Here is a 22,106-nt window from a genome sequence, read left to right as displayed (position 1 = left end):
AATAAATGTAAAGTAATAAATGCAACACTCCCAGACATACCCCAGCAAAGGTAAGGAAAAACCTAGCAATAGGAAAAAAGCACCACAGGCGATGTGGAGGAGAGAAACCTTAGAAGGGCCGTTCAAGGGGGGATCCCCCTTCTTGGATGTCGGTGATAATAGTGTTGCTATGGATGGGTGGAGAATAAAACAGGCGAATAGTTGGTATGTATGTACATGTACGTGTAATAAAACACAAATATGTGCATGCAATAGCAACTGGGGTACATAAGAACATTTTTGAAACATTTAAATATATTACAACTCTGTACATACATGTGATTAGCATTATACTCAGTAGAACAAATGTATATATCTTATACCCAGCTTAATCACTATATTAATATTACTATTGCACTTTACTGTTACATTTGCACTCGGGTTGGATGCCCCACCTATTTTCATTGTAATATACTTATGCTGTATGATGGCAATGCATTTCAATGTAATCTAATCTAACTGGTACTATGACCTGAATGATGGTCCTAGAGGTCAGTGATTTGATGCTCTTTTGGTGTTTTGGTGATGGTGGCGTAAGAGAGTGCCGTCTTAACAGGTCGTCGAAAATCTCCCATATAGGCATTGGATTGGGTGGAGACCTGGTGACTGCATGCGAATGCCCTGTGTATGCCCTGTGTATGGGGACATGTCACCCATATAGAAACTCACCTCTTCAATCAATATCTGAAATGCAAATAAATAAATAACCTTCTTAATAAATATAATATTTATATTGTAGTGGGTTCTATAGAGACATAATTCCCCATGGTATTGTTTTGATGTGTTGATGGTGCACTGTCACTTTAAGGAGGTTGGTTTTGGGGTTGGGCTGAGAGGAGACGCCCTGTGTGGGGTTTCATTGATAAATGTTTGATTACTACGAGCTGTCAGAAGCTAGCACGGCATAGTTCTGACAGCTGTCACTTGTGCTACTGCGAAATAAATGACACACGGCTTTGTGTTGTCAACTGATAGAAATTGTGCGTTTCTCTATTCCGACGATTTCTACAATATAATATATATATAAATAACTGTCTTTTACTAGTACCTTACTACTATGTACTATGTTACTATCCGTATACTACTACAGTACCTACCATGCTAATATGTCTATTATACTATGCACTCAGGGTGTAACACTCAAGTTCAACACTATTTGACGAACAATGCCACTGACCATAAGCTGCCAGATATGCACATCTCCTGCTGACCAGAAAACCACACACTTTTCTGATAGTGGGGTGCCTGGACACTCAGTCATTTCAAATGAATGCGAAAGTTTCGTTTTCACTTCTAATTTGAAGATAAGGATCTATAGAACAATTTGGGCTTGAGTGTCAAGAAACCAGTTGAATTTAATAAAAATGTATCCAAAATGGCCACAATCGAAATCATGAATTCTTTAAAAACGTCTTAATGTTCACACAATTGCTGTGTAATATAATTTTGTATTGCTATTTTAAGTTAATACTGTTTGTGGAATCAACTGGAGTTCAAATATTGATGTTTTGAATATTCTGGTTTGGCAAAAATCAAAGATGGCTGCAATTTCTGTATTTATTTCGAATTACGCTTCATAACTTTTATTCTATTGAACCTAGAATGGTGATGTTGGTGCCTGTACCTAGGTTTTCATGAATGAGTAATTGAATAAAAATAAAAGAAACATGATTGGAGCATATCTTATATGATATTTCACACAATGAGACAATAAATATGTGGAGAACTAGAGTTAGATATGAGAACTGTAAACAACAGTTGATTGTGAAGAACAAACGATGATTGTGAAGAACGTCCTCATCACAAGAAAGGATCTGCATCTCAGCACCAATGTCAACGCCATGCCAAAGACCTGATGGAGGTGTTGCTGAGCAATGGGAATCCCTTTGAGGAGGGCAGTAAAGACCTGGTTACATTAGACAATAAGGTGTGTGAGTCTGCGGCTGCTGCCGTATCTGTCCATCAACTCGAGTCTACGGGACAAGAACAACAATTTCAGGAAGAGTGCTTGAATCAAATGACAGACTTCTGACAGCACCGATCAAGCGAAATAACTTACTGTTGTTCCATGAGAAGAAAACACAGAAGAAGACAGCAAATAAGCTGAGAATGCAGCACTTCAAACATCATGCAGAGCTCTATGGGAAAGCTTTTATTGTGATAGACACAATACACGTCAAGTAGAGATATTTCTGTTGACGAGGAGTTAGTTGCGCCAGGTGTAACAAGACATTTTCTCATTCCTGTCAAATAAGTTGTTAACAGATGGACAGTTCCCAGATGACAAGGATGTCTACATCACTGTCTGCAGGTGATCAAGTCCACCATGTTGGAAACAGTCCACCAATGGATCAATGCAACCTATGATACATCTCCTCCACGCCCTCCAAACATCATCACTTGGGAGGTGCATACTGGAGATACAGATGTTTGTCGTAATCCTTCTGACTAATTTCCATCACATCAAGCCACTAACAGATGCACACCCACTCAGGGACGTGCACAGGACTTTAGAGGGGCAGGTGCTCAAAGGCTGAAAAGGGCACTATACCTGTGTGTGTTTTAACTGAGCGCGCGTAGCGCACAAGCCAGATTTTTAAGGGCCCTTTTCGGGGCGGGGGGGCCACCTTTTTATGCTTTTTGGAGGGTTTTGGTGATCAAATATTGAATATTGAACTATAATAATCAGTGCAGGAGCTCACTTAACCTTGAAAGACACTTTTATCACTGACTTAAAAGGCCCATACATCTCCATAAATGTTCAGGGGGGAGGGAATAAGTGCTTACCCTACAGACCCCAAGAAGTGCTGTATATTCTGTATTGTTTAATATAAATGCATTTTTTATTCCAATCCCGATTTGTATTTGAGATTCCCAAATCCCATCGGACTTGACTTCTTCGTGTCCCTCAGTGAGTGTAATACCAGCATTCAACTGTATGCGCCACAGCGGTTTCTATCATCATCATCATCATCATCATCATCACCACCCACGCTATGCATAAAATATAGGTCCGCGGAGAGGCACGCTGAGGAGGCCGTGCAAACTGCAATGGAATATGGGGCATCTCTCTCTCTTTACCTAACATTTTGATTCTATCTTGACATTTTCAGTTGGAAGGGCAGTCTATATGCGTAACGATTTTTTTTTTTTTTTTTTTCAAAAAGGGCACTTTTTTTATGAGGCTCAAAAAGGCAGGTGCTCAAGCACCCCTTGGGCTCTATGTGTGCACGTGCCTGCGTTTCAGTGTGTACCGTACCGTACCGAACGGCTGTGTAGTGTACCGAACGAATACAACGGCATGTTAACCACTAACGACCGCCCACCGGGGGCTGTTTTTTTTCACAATATATATATATATTTTTTTACAAATCGATTATTAATTTCAATATAGAATATTCGTTGACAGCCCTGCAAGTACAATTAGTTACTGCACACTACATCACCACCCCTGAGTGGAACATGGAAAGCCAAACTTTCCCCCACTGTACCGGAAACCCGTACCGAACCTCGACTTTAAAACCGAGGTACGTACCGAACCGTGGTTTTTGTGTACACCCCTAGTTCAAGGCATTGAACGGTCTGGCCCCTCAGTATCTAGCTGAACTTCTCCATGTTCCTACCCCAGCTAGAGCACTGAGGTCATCCAATAAATCACTTTGAGATGTCCCGGGGTCGAGGCTAAAGACAAAAGGTGACAGAGCTTTTGCGGTGGCTGCCCCTAAGTTGTGGAACAGTCTTCCACGGCAAATGAGGTCTGCTGCCCAGACCAGGGGTCAGCAACCTTTACTATCAAAAGAGCCCTTTTTTCCCCCTCCCACAAAATAAAATTCCTCTGGAGCCGCAAAACCAATTTACCCTTCAAATGAAGATAACGCAGTGTATAACATTTTATATTATCCCCAAGCATACCCCACATTTAGCATAAAACACCTGACCATAAGCTATTTGTGATTTATTATAGTCTAGGAAACATAGGTCCACCTGCATGGTCTGGATTTATTTTCGCCGCCTGTTTTTTCTTAATCCTTGAAGTGTCTATTTTAAGATTTTAACAGGTAACAGGTTGAAATAATGTCCCATCGGGTTTATTTTTAACCCTTTATTGCACCTATCCTGAACGAAAACCTGAAAAAGAAAACAGCATAACTTTTGAAGTTAACAACATATAGAGACAAATTTAAACATTTCCCCAAACAATATTGACCCAAGAAATTCAGTAAAATTGTTATTTTTAAGATTCAAACAATTTTTTTCTATTTCAGGACAAGAAAATGCAAAAAAAAAGCTGAAAATGTTTAGATCACATCTCTATTTTCCCACTTTACTCAAATGTAGTCCATCAGATGAGATCAATTTGAGGTTAATATTGGAAATACAATGTTAATAAAGATTGTATCATGCTGTTATGCCCTAAATATTGTAGATTTTGTGTAAACAAGGCCAAAAGTGGAAGACTAATGTGAAAAGACTAATTCGTCCTATATAGACAAATTAACACATTTTCCTATACAATTTGAAATCCAGTGAAATATGTTTTGTTAAGGTTCAAACAAAGTACTATTACAGTACATCTTCTCTGTGTATTACAGTACATCAAAGAGATCGTCAAAGTCTATCTCTCCAATCTCCATCCTCATCACACTCGTACTCTCCATCCTCCTCATCCACTTTATGTTTTGCATAATCTGCCTCCTTATTAAGAGCTTCTTGCTCTTCTGACTCCGCTTTCTGGGCCTGTAGCTCAACAAGAGAAGGAGGGAGGATGGGTCCAACCGTCCAGACAGGCTCTAACACCCCCTCATCCATCATCTTTCTCGCAGCCCATATCCTGATCATAGGGTTTGGGCCTCTCAAACATTGGCTGGTCTGCCCTTTTGTAGCAGGCAACTCTGAAGTTGACTCGCTGTACCTGTGGGATGAGACAGACCTTGGGAGGAGGCTGGCGTTCAAGGTCTACTTTGGATCTGGATATGCCCATCAACCTCCAAGAACTCATGCATTACCCCCTCTCGCCTCATGCACTTGGCTCTCCCGATGGCTTTTTTGCCAAGACAAACAATGATGATCCTCTTCTACCAGCATGACCAACCTCTATATACTGATGATCCTCCTCTACCAGCATGACCAACCTCTATATACTGATGATCCTCCTCTACCAGCATGACCAACCTCTATATACTGATGATCCTCCTCTACCATGTCAGCATGACCAACCTCTCTATATACTGATGATCCTCCTCTACCATGTCAGCATGACCAACCTCTCTATACTGATGATCCTCCTCTACCATGTCAGCATGACCAACCTCTATATACTGATGATCCTCCTCTACCAGCATGACCAACCTCTATATACTGATGATCCTCCTCTACCATGTCAGCATGACCAACCTCTATATACTGATGATCCTCCTCTACCATGTCAGCATGACCAACCTCTATATACTGATGATCCTCCTCTACCATGTCAGCATGACCAACCTCTCTATACTGATGATCCTCCTCTACCATGTCAGCATGACCAACCTCTATATATACTGATGATCCTCCTCTACCATGTCAGCATGACCAACCTCTCTATATACTGATGATCCTCCTCTACCAGCATGACCAACCTCTATATACTGATGATCCTCCTCTACCATGTCAGCATGACCAACCTCTATATACTGATGATCCTCATCTACCATGTCAGCATGACCAACCTCTCTATATACTGATGATCCTCCTCTACCATGTCAGCATGACCAACCTCTCTATATACTGATGATCCTCCTCTACCATGTCAGCATGACCAACCTCTCTATACTGATGATCCTCCTCTACCATGTCAGCATGACCAACCTCTCTATACTGATGATCCTCCTCTACCATGTCAGCATGACCAACCTCTCTATACTGATGATCCTCCTCTACCATGTCAGCATGACCAACCTCTATATACTGATGATCCTCCTCTACCATGTCAGCATGACCAACCTCTATATACTGATGATCCTCCTCTACCATGTCAGCATGACCAACCTCTATATACTGATGATCCTCCTCTACCATGTCAGCATGACCAACCTCTCTATACTTGTTGTGAAGGATCAGATTAAACCGAATATATATATTTATTTATGGATATATATTTAATAGTATTTGTATATCGTTTGATATCCCTTGTATATTCCTTGTACATATACACTGAATATCCCTTTAGACTACTAACAGCCCATAATAGTTTCATTCTCTCATTGGACAAGAACTTGGCGCCAGCAGCCAAGCCCCTTGGTTCAAGTTCAATCGTGCCGACGAACATGTCGTTACTAGCCCGGTTCCGCGTAGGAATACGTCTGGCGAAATACGAATGGTACTATTTGTTCACAGCGCATATATATATGGCGCAAGTAAAGTAGAACTTTCTTTTTAGTCCCTTAGCCCTTAGTTCTTTACCCTCCAACCTAGTGGCAAGACGTTAAGCCTCACCCACGATACACGTGTGGTGCAGTATGGTCAACTTGGCCTCAGAATGGCATTGAGACATCGTGTGGATTAATAGTTGAATTGTCATAGTTTGGCACTATACCGTCGAGAGGGATGTATTTCTATTAAGTTAATAATAGTCTATTATGTACTGTATGGTGCATCGTTCGGTTAGAGTTATACAGTGAGTAGTACCCCCATCGTTTCCTCGCGTTATCTAGAGTCTTAACCAGGCTGGGCAGACCACGTGTGGTGCTTTCATCCGAGGAGTTCTGGGCTAGGACGAGTGGACCTGCACATTGGATTACCTTACCCGGACGACGGCGAGCCCTACACGGCTTGGATTATCTACTTGCTTTGGGTGCTTTGATTTATGCCATGGATAACAGCCAACACTGGTGAGTGTTGGAACTACCCCCCGAGAGGAGTCCAGGTGAGACGGCGCTCTACCCCGAGTGAGGTCGCCTCACGTCTCTTCGTTGTGGACCGGCAGCTACCGTCTACAAGAGGGCCCAACGGTATTCATCTGTGGACCAAGGTTCTGTGGGCACCGTGTTCAGCACTCTGAATTCTCCCAAGAAATCGTTGGCCAGATGGGATATCGCCGGCGGCTCTCCTAACCCCCCCCCCCCTACTGACTTACAACCAGCAGGACCCCCCTTTAGTATATCCAGCTATAATCATTAAGTACCATCGCTATAGTTCCCTAAAGAACCAGGTTGTATACTTGCTTCCTGCGTAACCAGAGATTGGACATTCAATGTTGATTTGCCTACGAATACTCATTTGCCTTACAAGTGCATTCAAATCATAAATGTCATTAAGTGAACGTTGTATATACCCTTTGCTATATATTAAATATTCGACTTATACATTTGTGTGGACTTGGTTTCATGGTGGGAAAGTGTTCATCATATCTATATCATGTACTGTGTGGCCAGTAGTTAAAGTACATAAAGCGGTAGTGGTTTAATGATACCATACTTATCAATACAGTCAGGGAATTGTACCCCTCAGTTACAATACTGATGATCCTCCTCTACCATGTCAGCATGACCAACATACTGCAGTGAGTCTGACTGTACATACTGCTGTGATATTGATACTATATTAATACTGAATATTTACTAACATAGTCGTGTCACTTACGTGTATTGTATGTTATATCATATCACATTATATAATCACATTAAAATTCATTTGTATATTATATTGAACTATATTTGCAGTATATACTATTATATTATGGTACTATAATATATTGTATATATCATGTACTATATATATCTCATATCACATTATATATGTGCTGTATACACTATTATGTACTATATACTATTATATATACTATTCTATACTGCAGGTATACTATACTGTAATGTGTGTACTGTAATGTGTACTATATATGTATGTAAATAAAAAATTAAATAAAAAACGTAAGTCTTCAGGGGTAGGGCCCGACGAGCCTAGTGCTTCTCCCTTCAGCCCTTTTCGGACAATTGGACAATGCTGCAATAGCAGCTGGTAAAACTTTGGCGATTTATGGAATGACCGTTGGTATTATGTGTCCAAAGCCCGAAATAAAAAATAACTGAACTGAACTGAACTGAACTTAGGACAACAAGGACTACAGGCCAGTGGCTCTAACCTCTGACCTCTACCTCTCACATAATGAAGACCATGGAGAGGTTAGTCCTGGAGCAACTCCGCCCGGCGATCAAACCCCACCTAGACCCACTCCAGTTCGCCCCGACTGGGGGTAGAGGATGCTGTCATCTACCTGCTGAACCGAGCCGACACTCACCTGGACAAGCCGGGGAGCTCTGTGAGAGTCATGTTCTTTTTTCAATTCAATTAAAAAAAAATTATTAGTCCCGCAAGGGGCTTGTGTGCTTTTTTTTTTTTTTTTTTTTTTTTACTTTATCGCTTTTCCTGGTCAAACATGACCGACAGATACAGTGAGGGTGAAACGGGAGAGAGAGCAGGGGAAGACATTTGGCAAATGACGGCGGGTCCGGGAATCGAACTCGGGTCAGCCGATCCGCGACGCAGCGCGGTACATGGTGTGCTACTGGAGCGCCGCTTGTGTGCTTTCTTGAGCACTTGGGCTGTAAAACTGCATTAGGGATCTTTGTGTTCTGCCGATAATTTGTTAGCTAAGGTTGACATTACAACACCTTGCAGTTTGTTCTTGTCTCTTTGACAGAGGGATGTGAACCAGCATACAAATGAAAAGGTTAAAATACTCTCAATAAAGGAAGAATAAAACGTCGTCAGAATTCTCTGGTCGACTCCAAAGGAGTTTAGTTTGCGAAGACGGTACAGACGCTGATGAGCCTTTTTTATTATAACATCTGTGTTGTCAACTTGTCACTAAATGTAAGTTTGTCATCAAACACAACTTCTCCAGTGCTTTTGATAGCATACGGCCTGGGCTGCTGGGTGAGAAGCTGGAGGCGATGCAGGTAGAGGCCCCCCTGGTGTCCTGGGTTGTTGACTATCTGACGGGCAGAGCTGTGTGTCAGACAGACTGGTCAGCAACACCGGGGCCCCGCAGGGGACAGTCCTCTCTCCCTTCCTCTTCACCGGCTACACCAACCTGTCTACACCACTCTTGACCGGCACAACCCAGATAGCAAAAGGTGTTAATTCAATGTTGATTTATGGTCACAATGCTTGATTTTTGGTTAAGGTCGACGATTGATGTTGAATCACCCATTAACCTTTAAAGCAATTGACTAATGTTGAAAACATATCATTGAATCAATATTGTTTTGTGGTTGCATTTTAATGATTGAAATGCCAATATCTAATAAATGTTGAATCAACGGATGCTGCTCAACATGCTGTCGTCATTGTCTCATCACCCAGACTGCACTGCACTTGTGCTGCCCCGCCTCCCAGAATGCACCTGTGCGGCAGCTTCCTGACTGCTACCTCATGTCTCTCTGCATCGGTGAGTACTGCATGGCAATAATGTCGATTATGTTGTATGTTGTATGTTGTATGTATGCTTTCGATTGCAAACGCCAGCGGAGTAGTGCCGTGTTCGTTTTTACATGGTAGAGAATATTATATTAACAGTTATTCATGCCTGCTAGCTGAAGCTAATTTAGCTAGTAGCGTTAGCAGTTAGCTATGATTGTTTCTTGATTTTGGTGTTTAGTGATATCCACCTGTTGTATATACTGTTATACATTTTATGTAGGCTAACGTCAGTAACGTTTCAAAATGTGGCTTATGATGTATTCTTTAACAGGATACACTGGCACAATCAGTTAGCTTAGCATTGCTGCTATCTTGCTTGCTAAAAAGTCATGGTAAACCAACATGGCAGGGTGCAGGCATACAGGCCGGGCCTGTCTCTCTCCCTCCCTCCCTAATGTGTTTGTGCTTAAAACAGTGAATGATGACCGCATGTTCTCAGAGCATTTTCAGAGCACTGTTAAACTGTTAAATGGTCATTTTAAAACTAATATAAGAAATTAATGTATATAGTGGTATATTTATGAGGGAAAACAAATATTTGCAACAACTTTTAACATTTATACAGGTAGGTTATTGATAACTAATTCTGCTATGAGTGTCATATTATAATCAATCAAAGCGAGGAACATAGAACCCGGGGAACATAGGACCGGGGGAACATAGGGATGATCCCCTGGTGGGTATCCACTTGCATTCATTGTGCTACAGTAAGCTAGGCTAGCTGGTTTGTATCCACTTGCATTCATTGTGCTACAGTAAGCTAGGCTAGCTGGCCTGTTCTGTTTCCATTCATTGTGCTAAGCTAGGCTAGCTGGTTTGTATCCACTTGCATTCATTGTGCTACAGTAGGCTAGCTGGTCTGTATCTGCTTCCATTCATTGTGCTAAGCTAGGCTAGCTGGCCTGTTCTGTTTCCATTCATTGTGCTAAGCTAGGCTAGCTGGTCTGTACCTGCTTCCATTCATTGTGCTAAGCTAGGCTAGCTTGCCTGTTCTGTTTCCATTCATTGCGCTAAGCTAGGCTAGCTTTCAGCAGGATATCTTTCTACTGAATGCACAGAGAGGAAACTGGTATCTATCTTCTTGTCTGACTCTGGAGAAGACGATAAGATAATTTCCCATAATGTTGGCGCATTCTACTTTAAACACTCACTTTTAACATTCACTTTAGACACTTTCAAAAATGTTTAACACTCCATCATATAATATCTATGTATTACTAAACTATACTATATTTTGTATCCAGGTGACAGCCACTGGCCCACTATCGCCCCAGACCATTGCAATGGTTCCAGACAGTCTCCCATCGACATTGTGTAGGCTAATGCCACCGAGGACTCTGCCCTCACTGCCTTCTCCTTCGTCAACTACGGCAACACCTCTGCCCTGTACGAGAGCGAGAACACCGGCAAGACAGGTGAGCAATGATAGGGACCCTGTATTGAGAAAGGATAGGGACCCTGTATTGGGAAAGGATAGGGACCCTGTATTGAGAAAGGATAGGGACCCTGTATTGGGAAAGGATAGGGACCCTGTATTGAGAAAGGATATGGACCCTGTATTGAGAAAGGATAGGGACCCTGTATTGAGAAAGGATAGGGACCTGTATTGATAAACTATAGGGAACATGTATTGATAAACGATAGTATTCAGTCACATAAAGAGGAACAAAAATAAACAGGATGATTAGTAGTCATTTAGAACAACGCCACCAGACTGTTTGTAAAGAGTTTCTAGTTTGAGGAGAAACAGGATTCCTTTCACTCGAGTCTCCAGTCAGTCTGGGTGTAGTTTGTGTTCAGTGCATCACCTCCATCCCAACAAGAAGACCCCCTGGAGACCCCTGTCCTAGAGGACCTCTCTCCCAGTCCAGACCCCTGTCCAGGACCTCTCTCCCAGTCCAGACCCCTGACCTAGAGGACCTCTCTCCCAGTCCAGACCCCTGACCTAGAGGACCTCTCTCCCAGTCCAGACCCCTGACCTAGAGGACCTCTCTCCCAGTCCAGACCCCTGACCTAGAGGCCCTCTCTCCCAGTCCAGACCCCTGACCTAGAGGACCTCTCTCCCAGTCCAGACCCCTGACCTAGAGGACCTCTCTCCCAGTCCAGACCCCTGACCTAGAGGACCTCTCTCCCAGTCCAGACCCCTGACCTAGAGGACCTCTCTCCCAGTCCAGACCCCTGACCTAGACTAGAGGACCTCTCTCCCAGTCCAGACCCCTGACCTAGAGGACCTCTCTCCCAGTTCAGACCCCTGACCTAGAGGACCTCTCTCCCAGTCCAGACCCCTGACCTAGACTAGAGGACCTCTCTCCCAGTCCAGACCCCTGACCTAGAGGCCCTCTCTCCCAGTCCAGACCCCTGACCTAGACTAGAGGACCTCTCTCCCAGTCCAGACCCCTGACCTAGAGGACCTCTCTCCCAGTTCAGACCCCTGACCTAGAGGACCTCTCTCCCAGTCCAGACCCCTGACCTAGACTAGAGGACCTCTCTCCCAGTCCAGACCCCTGACCTAGAGGCCCTCTCTCCCAGTCCAGACCCCTGACCTAGACTAGAGGACCTCTCTCCCAGTCCAGACCCCTGACCTAGGGCCGGGGTGGTTAAGGACGGGGACATGTAGGCCTGTATGGAGATGTTTTTCATCCACATGCTCTTGTACAACCCCATCATGTCTGACTCTGTGTGCATGTTATGCTTGTTCAGTTTATTATTCAACGTTTTGTGCCCTGGCTTTCTGGAATAACTTATTTTTTTGTATGCAAGAATGTGCTTTAAAACTCAATGCATTATTCTGTGTTTTGGATTATTAAAGCTGCAGTAGGCAACTTCGGAGAAGTTTAGCAAATAGCAGTTATAAATAGAGGACAGTTTAGCAGTTATGAATAGAGGACAGTTTAGCAGTTATGAATAGAGGGCAGTTATGAATAGAGGGACAGTTTAGCAGTTATGAATAGAGGGCAGTTATGAATAGAGGGACAGTTTAGTTAGACGAATTGTGCACCATGACAATTCGACGAAAGGTCATAAGCCAGGATTTGAACCCGTAGCGTCGCGGTACGTAGCTGAACCCACCCTCTGTTTGTTTGTCTTCCAGTCAAAGTGACTCTGAGGAGTGGCGTGCAGGTGTCCGGGGGGGGTCTGTCCGAGGCCTACGACAGCCTACAGTTCCACCTGCACTGGGGCAACGGCTCTGAGGTGAAGGGGTCCGAGCACACGGTGAACGGCAAGCGCTACGCCATGGAGGTACGGGTTCGACTAGGGATCAGACTGGGGGCTAGATCCACAAAGAATGTATTGCACGGTGCTAATTGCACCCTTACTTACAATTCATTATGAATTCAAAATGGGGGACCCTGATGTAAACAAGACAAAAGTCTTTCTCTGGTCTGCATCCCCTTAACAATTGTGTGTATTGAGCCGTACTGTATTGTACCCATTCTGCAATCTGTTAATAAAATGTTCAATCAATCAATCACCTTCACTGTGATTGATTGAATGACATTTGTACTGTACTTTACTGTACATATAAAACCATTGAAACAATAGAAAAAAGATGCAGGTGCGTTGAAAAAGGAGTCCAAAGAAGTGGGCGCAGGCGAGCGTTTTGAGCCCCAGATGTTCATTAACCCCCGCATGGCTTCCCCTCAGATGCACATCGTGAACCTCAAGTCGTCCTACGGCGGGAACACGTCGCTGGGCGTCGCCGACCCCGCCGGGCTGGCTGCCTTCGGCTTCTTCAACGAGGTGAGGATGTGTGTGTGTGTTTGGGTGTTCGAACGTTCGGACCTTCGTTCATTACGTTGGCATTCAAATTCTAAATCAACATTAGAAAATTTTCATTTTTAATTAAAAAAATAAATCTATTATTTTTAATTGTTTATGTCTATTCATTCTGTTTAAACCAATGGGGTTTTTCTTCACAGTTGCAGATAGAGATTAGGCTACACTAATATTATAGTATTAAAAACTGATGAATTATATTCATTAAAGAAAGTTGATTTAATAAAAGAAAAAGACTCACTTTATTCAAATTGAGGATTTAGTTTGAGGATATTTATATATATAAAAAAGAAAGACATTTTTTTTTTAAAGATTTTTTTTTAATTAAAAACGTAGGATCAAATGTCCGTTTGAAAAACCCTGACGAAGTTCGAATCCCAAAAACAGGCTTCGGGGACAGCTTTAGTGTGTGTGTGTGAGAGAACAGGGTACAATAGACTCGAGCGCTAAACCATGACTGCGTTTTGACAGGAAATGTCTGGAAATGCGACTAACTCACCTGCCAGTTGGAACGCCTTGACCTCCCACCTGAGCAACGTCATGCTGAAAGGTAAGAGGATGTTTCGATATGTGTTGCCTTGTCCAACGAGAGTTAAATCATCTCCTATCAGGCTGTCTGGCTGCAGGTTCAACAAGTTAAATCATCTCCTATCAGTCTGGCTGCAGGTTCAACAAGTTAAATCATCTCCTATCAGTCTGCCTGTAGGTTCATATAAAACCATTGAAACAATAGAAAAAAGATGCAGGTGCGTTGAAAAAGGAGTCCAAAGAAGTGGGCGCAGGCGAGCGTTTTGAGCCCCAGATGTTCATTAACCCCCGCATGGCTTCCCCTCGGATGCACATCGTGAACCTCAAGTCGTCCTACGGCGGGAACACGTCGCTGGGCGTCGCCGACCCCGCCGGGCTGGCTGCCTTCGGCTTCTTCAACGAGGTGAGAATGTGTGTGTGTGTGTGTTTGGGCGTTCGAACGTTCGGACCTTCGTTCATTACGTTGGCATTCAAATTCTAAATCAACATTAGAAAATTTTCATTTTTAATTAAAAAAATAAATCTATTATTTTTAATTGTTTATGTCTATTCATTCTGTTTAAACCAATGGGGTTTTTCTTCACAGTTGCAGATAGAGATTAGGCTACACTAATATTATAGTATTAAAAACTGATGAATTATATTCATTAAAGAAAGTTGATTTAATAAAAGAAAAAGACTCACTTTATTCAAATTGAGGATTTAGTTTGAGGATATTTATATATATAAAAAAAGAAATACATTTTTTTTTTAAAGATTTTTTTTTAATTAAAAACGTAGGATCAAATGTCCGTTTGAAAAACCCTGACGAAGTTCGAATCCCAAAAACAGGCTTCGGGGACAGCTTTAGTGTGTGTGTGTGAGAGAACAGGGTACAATAGACTCGAGCGCTAAACCATGACTGCGTTTTGACAGGAAATGTCTGGAAATGCGACTAACTCACCTGCCAGTTGGAACGCCTTGACCTCCCACCTGAGCAACGTCATGCTGAAAGGTAAGAGGATGTTTCGATATGTGTTGCCTTGTCCAACGAGAGTTAAATCATCTCCTATCAGGCTGTCTGGCTGCAGGTTCAACAAGTTAAATCATCTATCAGTCTGCCTGTAGGTTCAACAAGTTAAATCATCTCCTGTCTGGCTGCAGGTTCAACAAGTTAAATCATCTCCTATCAGGCTGACTGTCTGCAGGGTTCAACAAGTTAAACCAAGACCTTTTAAGGCTTTAAATGGAGAATTATGAACGTAATACTTTTTAAGACTTGTTAACCCTTTCACTATCACACTACAGACGGTTAACCCTTTCACTATCACACGACAGACAGTTAACCGGTCTGTGTCTCTGAGGATGTGTGTCTGCGTCTCTTTTCTGAGGATGTGTGTCTCTTCTTTGAGGATGTGTGTCTGTGTCTCTTCTTCTTTGAGGACGTGTGTCTCTTCGTCTCTGAGAAAGTGTGTCTGTGTCTCTTCGTCTTCAGGTCAGCACGCGTCCCTGCCAGCAGGCCTTTCGCTGGACGATCTGCTAGAAGGAGTGGATCGTACCAAGTACTACCGCTACCTGGGCTCCTTGACCACCCCCGCCTGCAACGAGGCTGTGGTTTGGACCGTGTTCAAGGACTCGATCAAAATCAGCAAAGATTTGGTGAGGTTTCATTTCATCATAGATGTTAGCTAGCTGGCACCATAAGTCTCAAGAGAGATGTAAATGATCGACCACAGGAAAAAAGGTACATAATGTACATTATGTTATATCCTCATACGTCTTGTATAAGTCAGCAAAAGTCAAAAAGTGACCGGTAGTCGAACCAACAATGATTGTAGTTGTGGTTTGAGTGCTCTCACCACTTGACTAAGCATCCCACCCTGAAACAAACACAGCTCTCACCACTAGACTAAGACGACACCCACCCTGATACAAACACTGTGACAGACCCTCTAAACACTGATAGACCCTCTAAACACTGATAGATCCTCTAAACACTGATAGACCCTATAAACACTGTGACAGACCCTCTAAACACTGTGACAGACCCTCTAAACACTGTGACAGACTCGACAAACACTGTGATAGACCCGACAAAAACTCTGATAGACCCTCTAAACACTGATAGATCTATCACAGTGTTTAGAGGGTCTATCTCAGTGTTTAGAGGGTCTATCACAGTGTTTAGAGGGTCTATCAGTGTTTGTAGGGTCTATCACAGTGTTTAGAGGGTCTATCACACCCTCTAAACACTGATAGATCTATCAGTGTTTAGAGGTGTCACAGTGTTTGTCGGGTCTGTCACAGTGTTTAGAGGGTCTGTCACAGTGTTTAGAGGGTCTAGCAGTGTTTAGAGGGTGTGATAGACCCTCTAAACACTGTGATAGATCTAGAAGTGCATGGATACACATTGTATTGCCTAGATGGTGTCAGGCTAGGCGATTGCTTAATTCTCTTTCCTGTCCAGTCTAACTGGATGCTGACTGTAGCTTGTTACTGTAGACCTACAGAGTGAGTAATTGAGTGATTAAAAAAAATCGCACTCGTGTGAAGTGAGGGGTGCTCTTATCATCGTACATCATCTCACCTCTCTTCCTCCCTTTTTTATTTTTGTGTCTATCAGCTGCTGCTCGACAGTTTGACCCCAAGCTGACCGACCAGGACTACAGCGAAACTGTCAAGAAGTGGCTTCGTTATGCGCCAGACCGGGAGGGAGGCATCTCAAGGAACCGAAGTGACCCAAACTTAAGTCAAGCGAACCAGAGTCAAACTTAGGGTACCACAGCACAGCACACACACACTGTTTCCCTGGTTCATACAGTACAAGGAATTACCCTGGCATCTACTTGAATGACTTATGCTGCTTCAGCCTGTTCTTGGAACCGAAGTGACCCAAACTTAATTGTCAAGCGAACCAGAGTCAAACTTAGGGTACCCCAGCACAGCACAGCTACCCCAGCACAGCACACACTGTTTCCCTGGTTCATACAGTACAAGGAATTACCCTGATGGACACTGTTCTTCCATGGACGGCATCTACTTGAATATGCTGCTTCAGCCTGTTCTTGGAACCGAAGTGACCCAAACTTAATTGTCAAGCGAACCAGAGTCAAACTTGGGGTACCCCAGCACACTGTTTCCCTGGTTCATACAGTACAAGGAATTACCCTGGACACTGTTCTTCCATGGACGGCATCTACTTGAATGACTTATGCTTCAGCCTGTTCTTGCAGTGTTTATTTTTTTTATTTTTAATTTTAACCTTTATTTACCCAGGGTAGGTTCGCTGAGCACAGATGCTCTTTTTCAGCTACGCCCTGCTTCACATTCACAGAGTTCCATTCACACCTGGGAGCTGCCCAGGCCTAACAAAATTAATAGTTGGTTTCAGGTTGCCGACCGACCCTGCCGATTTAGGTGCGACCCAATATATTTTATGAGTTTTTAGAAAAAATTATTTAATTTTTTTTTTTTTTTTTTTTTTTTTTTTTAATAAAGTTTCATAGAAATCTTAGTCAAACATTTAGTATTATGGATATTAAACATGCTGGCAGAGTACATGCATCCATGTTGTGAACATTTTAATTAAATAAAGAAATTCCCTATCCATAGTCGCCGTGGGAAAGAATAAAATAAAAAAATTAAATAAAATAAATTCCCTACCTACCCATGGCCAAACTGACAACCAACCTGAAACCAACTATTAATTTTGTTAGGCCCCAGTACAACCACAGTCTGACACTGTTGGCCACTGAGTAACTCCACTGGAGCAGTTGGGGGTTTAGTGCCTTGCTCAAGGGCACTTCAGCGGTTGGTGTTAAGGGTATGGGAGAGAGTTATATGGGAGAGAGTTATAGAAACATTAGGGGTGTAACGGTACACAAAATCCACGGTTCGGTACGTACCTCGGTTTTGAAGACACGGTTCGGTATTATTTTCGGTACAGTGGGGGGGGGGGGGGGGGGGGGGTAATCCAAAAAAAATTGCTTCATTTATCTATTTATTTAACTGTATTAAACAATATAAAACGAATTGGCCATAATTGACTGAGCAAACTAATGCTTACTGCTGTAACCTACTAATAACACTTAAGTAAATCTGAAGATTATTATATAGCAGATGCCTTGGAGGATAAGTCGTGGACAACTGTAGATCATCTAAGCTCCACTGTGTTTAAATTCAAATCCTATGCCATTGTTTATATTTAACCCTTGTGTCTGAAAACTAAAGTATTATACTCTTATTAGGGGACTAAATTGAAAAACTCCATAAAAAGATTATGTTGAAATAATTTCCCACTTTCTTTTCCATGAATATTTTATTCAACTTCAGCCCTGATCATAACCATTTTTTATATTATTTTTGTAATGAAATACTCCCACTTTTCTGAAAAGAGTTGTTAAATATGACAAAAAAAATAATATGTGGTGGTTATGATCGGGCTGAAGTGGAATAAAGAATTTATGAAGAGTAAAAAAAAAATACAAGATAATTAAAAGATTATGCCACATATTATGTTGGCTCATCACTGCAAAGTTATCAAACAAATACGAATCTGATCAGACACAAGGGTTAAGTTGTTCCCTTTCTAATTTCCTCAAACATCTAGTCTAGTTAATGTGATCAATATTATTTGACAATTGATGCTTTTTGTTGGACATTTCAGTCAGTAGTGAGCTCATACTTTGAGCTCATAAATTTATAGTTAAAATGATTGCCATCTTGTCTTCGTTGTGCATGAATGCGTGTGCTCACCACACACAATATGTGTGTCACTATTCTGGCAGTGGCTATATTGTTAATGAAAGCCTGTTATAAGGTCTGTTATTTGTTTTTTGTAAAGTTTTAGTCACTGGAAGTTCTGATACCCTAGAAAAAAATAAATTTTCATTTTAAAAGCCATGTTGTCATTTTTGTTCACACATTTTTGGAAATATGGTCATATAAGAATTTTATTATTATTTATTTAACAATAGTGTGTTTAACAGCAGGAAAAAAACATGTAATGTTATGATGTATACATATCAGCAGCAATATTTTAATGTAAAATGTACATTAATCAGTATTGATTCCTTAACTTTACAAGTTACAAGTAGATGTACAAGTTACAAATGTACAAGTAGAGTACCATTTAGATTATGGTTGAATAAACATTGATGTCTAACATTGATTCAATATAAAATCAACTAAAATGTGCATGTAGATTACCATTTAGATTATGGTTGAATAAACATTGATGTCTAACATTGATTCAATATAAAATCAACTAAAATGTGCATGTATATTACCATTTAGATGATGGTTGAATCAACATTGATATAGTATCAGCTATGGTTGACACCTAACGTTGATTCAACGTTAGGGTCATAGACAACGATCTATATAATTTAGATGTCAGGCTTCAACATAGATTCAATATTTCTGCTGAACCCTATTTCAACGTTGATTCACTCATTTTTTGCTATCTGGGAAAGAAGCGTGAACACATCAAAACAGTGCTGGCTCCCTGTTTGCTTCAGGATTGATTAAAAAATTGGGATGTTTGTGTTCAAGGTAGGGGTGTAAAGGTACACGTATCCGTACCGAACCGTTTCAGCAGAGACGTGCACAGGACTTTAGAGGGGCAGGTGCTCAAAGGCTGAAAAGGGCACTGGGCCTGTGCTATTTTTGGGGGCCCTTTTTGTGCTTTTTGGGGGGTTTTGGTGATCAAATATTGAATATTGAACTATAATAATCAGTGCAGGAGCTCACTTATCCTTGAAAGACACTTTTATCACTGACTTAAAAGGCCCATACATCTCCATAAATGTTCAGGGCGGAGGGAATAAGTGCTTACCCTACAGACCCCAAGTCTGTTAGGACAGCAGACTCGGTTGGCACTGCTCAAAACTTACCTTTTTAAAATAGCTTTTAAATTAATTATTATCTTTATTTCATTGTCTTATTTTTCTTTATTTCTATACATTTTACTTAAATATTTTATTATAATTTATATCATTGTTTTATGTAGTTTTTTTATCATTTTATTTGTTCTTTTTTAATGTCAACATATTATTTATATTATTCAAATGACCTCAAACATGTTCCGTTGTGATGTCACAGTATGATGTCATAATCAAACATTCTAGAACATGTGTGATGTCACAGTATGATGTCATAATCAAACATTCTAGAACATTTGTGATGTCACAGTATGATGTCATAATCAAACATTCTAGAACATTTGTGATGTCACAGTATGATGTCATAATCAAACATTCTAGAACATTTGTGATGCCACAGTATGATAATCAAACATTCTAGAACATTTGTGATGTCACAGTATGATGTCATAATAAAACATTCTAGAACATTTGTGATGTCAGTATGATAATCAAACATTCTAGAACATTTGTGATGTCACAGTATGATGTCATAATCAAACATTCTAGAACATTTGTGATGTCACAGTATGATGTCATAATCAAACATTCTAGAACATTTGTGATGTCACAGTATGAATCAAACATTCTAGAACATTTGTGATGTCACAATATGATGTCATAATCAAACATTCTAGAACATTTGTGATGTCACAGTATGATGTCATAATCAAACATTCTAGAACATTTGTGATGTCACAGTATGATGTCATAATAGAACATTCTAGAACATTTGTGTACAGTATATATATTCAACAATTCTCTCAGAAGTTCTCAGATCTCAGAAGACCAAGTGAAGATATCACTTGTTGGTTCCGGCTACTTGTCTGTAAGCTTGGATATATTCTGTAGATACAATTTAAAATCCCCACATGGAAAAGGAAACAATGTCCTCTACAATCCTTAATGAGCTGCCTCTGGAGGGAAGGTTCTGTGATGTGGTTATTAAAGTCAACAGCACTGAGTTGAATGCCCACAAGGCCCTCCTGTGTGACTGCAGTGACTATTTCAGGTAAGTTTAGCTTGGTTCAGGGTAACTTGGTTCAGGTTAACTTGGTTAGTAAACAGATACCATACTGTACTTTTACTGTAAACAGATACTATAGTGTACTTCTACTGTAAACAGATACTGTACTTCTACTGTAAACCGATACTATACTGTACTTCTACTGTAAACAGATACTATACTGTACTTCTACTGTAAAAATATACTATACTGCACTTCTACTGTAAACAGATACTATACTGTACTTCTACTGTAAACAGATACTATACTGTACTTCTACTGTAAAAAGATACTATACTTCTACTGTGCTAAGACCCTATACTTCTACAGTGAAAATATATTACTACTAGGGCTGTCCCCGACTAAGGATTTGGATAGTCGACTATGATTGGCCAAAACTTGCCATTAGTCGACTATTAGTCGACTATAAAAAAAATAAAAAAGTATAATATATTTTTGTATCATTCCATTTGGGCTGTGGGGGGTGCTTAATGTCTGAAGGAGTCGACTGAAGGCTTCTTGTCCTCTGCAAAAGCATGCAATTGGTCCACTGATGGATACATCTTGATATTTGTCTAGTCTAGTGTGTTCATTAGATGGGTGAAATCCTCTTTCAGTGCCTCTGTGCCTGTTTTCTTAGGCAGTTGGCCTCTGGTGTGCGTGCCATTAGCGTTAGCCACGCTTCTAAGAGGTTGGCAGTCGACTATGGCTCCTTTCGACCGATTAGTCGACTATTCGACTAATAGGGGTCAGCCCTAATTACTACCAGAGCATGTGAGCGGCGCGGAGCGGCAGAGAAATCCGCTCTTCGCTTTAGACGTCTGGTTCCGCTCTCATTCGCTCATGTTGCCCCCCCCCCCCAAGTCGCTCTCCGCTCGCTCACCCCTCACCTTCATTTGCGCATCAAGCGCTCCCCGCTCCACAGCCCGCTCAGCAGAATTTTTTTGGAGCATGATGTAAATGATCTTGATTTGACCAAACTACAATAGTCTGCACCCCCTGGGCCCCGTAAACAACTGTTTGTATTCAAGTTTCTTTATTAGTTGTCATACAGAAGTACAGAATACTTTTATACAAAATGCTTCTTTCTGTTACGCTTCAGAGACTGTGCTAGACAAAAGGATAAGTATAAAATAAAATAAGTATAACAAGTATAAAATAGAAGTCACATACGTAGACACAAGTGTTCAGTATGTGTATGTACAATGTTCAATGCAGGATTCTTAATAGGACTAGTTGTTAAAAAATTAGAAGTAACTGAGTTACCATACAATATACTATACAATATACTAATTACAATATACTATATAGTGCAAAGCAGTATTGAACCGTATTGTCTTGTACCCATTCTGCAATGTTAAATAACGTTTATCCATTCAACTAGCTGTACTATGCTA

The 22,106-nt window shown here is 41.3% G+C and overlaps 1 protein-coding gene across 1 annotated transcript in view; it reads left to right on the top strand.

Annotated features, from left to right (window-relative positions):
- Positions 1-16,544, top strand: part of LOC311248546 (carbonic anhydrase 12-like) — a gene marked incomplete at its 5' end in the record, with an annotated part of 53,571 nt that extends 37,027 nt beyond the window's left edge. The window contains 6 exons of the mRNA XM_084339413.1: positions 10,817-10,913; positions 12,590-12,738; positions 13,144-13,239; positions 14,719-14,797; positions 15,278-15,441; positions 16,406-16,544. Of these exons, the coding sequence (XP_084195539.1) occupies positions 10,817-10,913; positions 12,590-12,738; positions 13,144-13,239; positions 14,719-14,797; positions 15,278-15,441; positions 16,406-16,435 (615 nt within the window). The 3' untranslated portion in view covers positions 16,436-16,544. The remainder of the gene's footprint in view (positions 1-10,816; positions 10,914-12,589; positions 12,739-13,143; positions 13,240-14,718; positions 14,798-15,277; positions 15,442-16,405) is intronic.
- Positions 16,545-22,106: the final 5,562 nt, after the last annotated feature.

This window comes from Notolepis coatsorum (assembly GCF_963971535.1).
Source record: "Notolepis coatsorum genome assembly, contig: SCAFFOLD_244, whole genome shotgun sequence".
Taxonomy (NCBI): Eukaryota; Metazoa; Chordata; class Actinopteri; order Aulopiformes; family Paralepididae; genus Notolepis; species Notolepis coatsorum.
The sequence above is the reverse complement of the archived record's forward strand: the minus strand, read 5'-3'. Positions and strand labels throughout refer to the sequence as shown.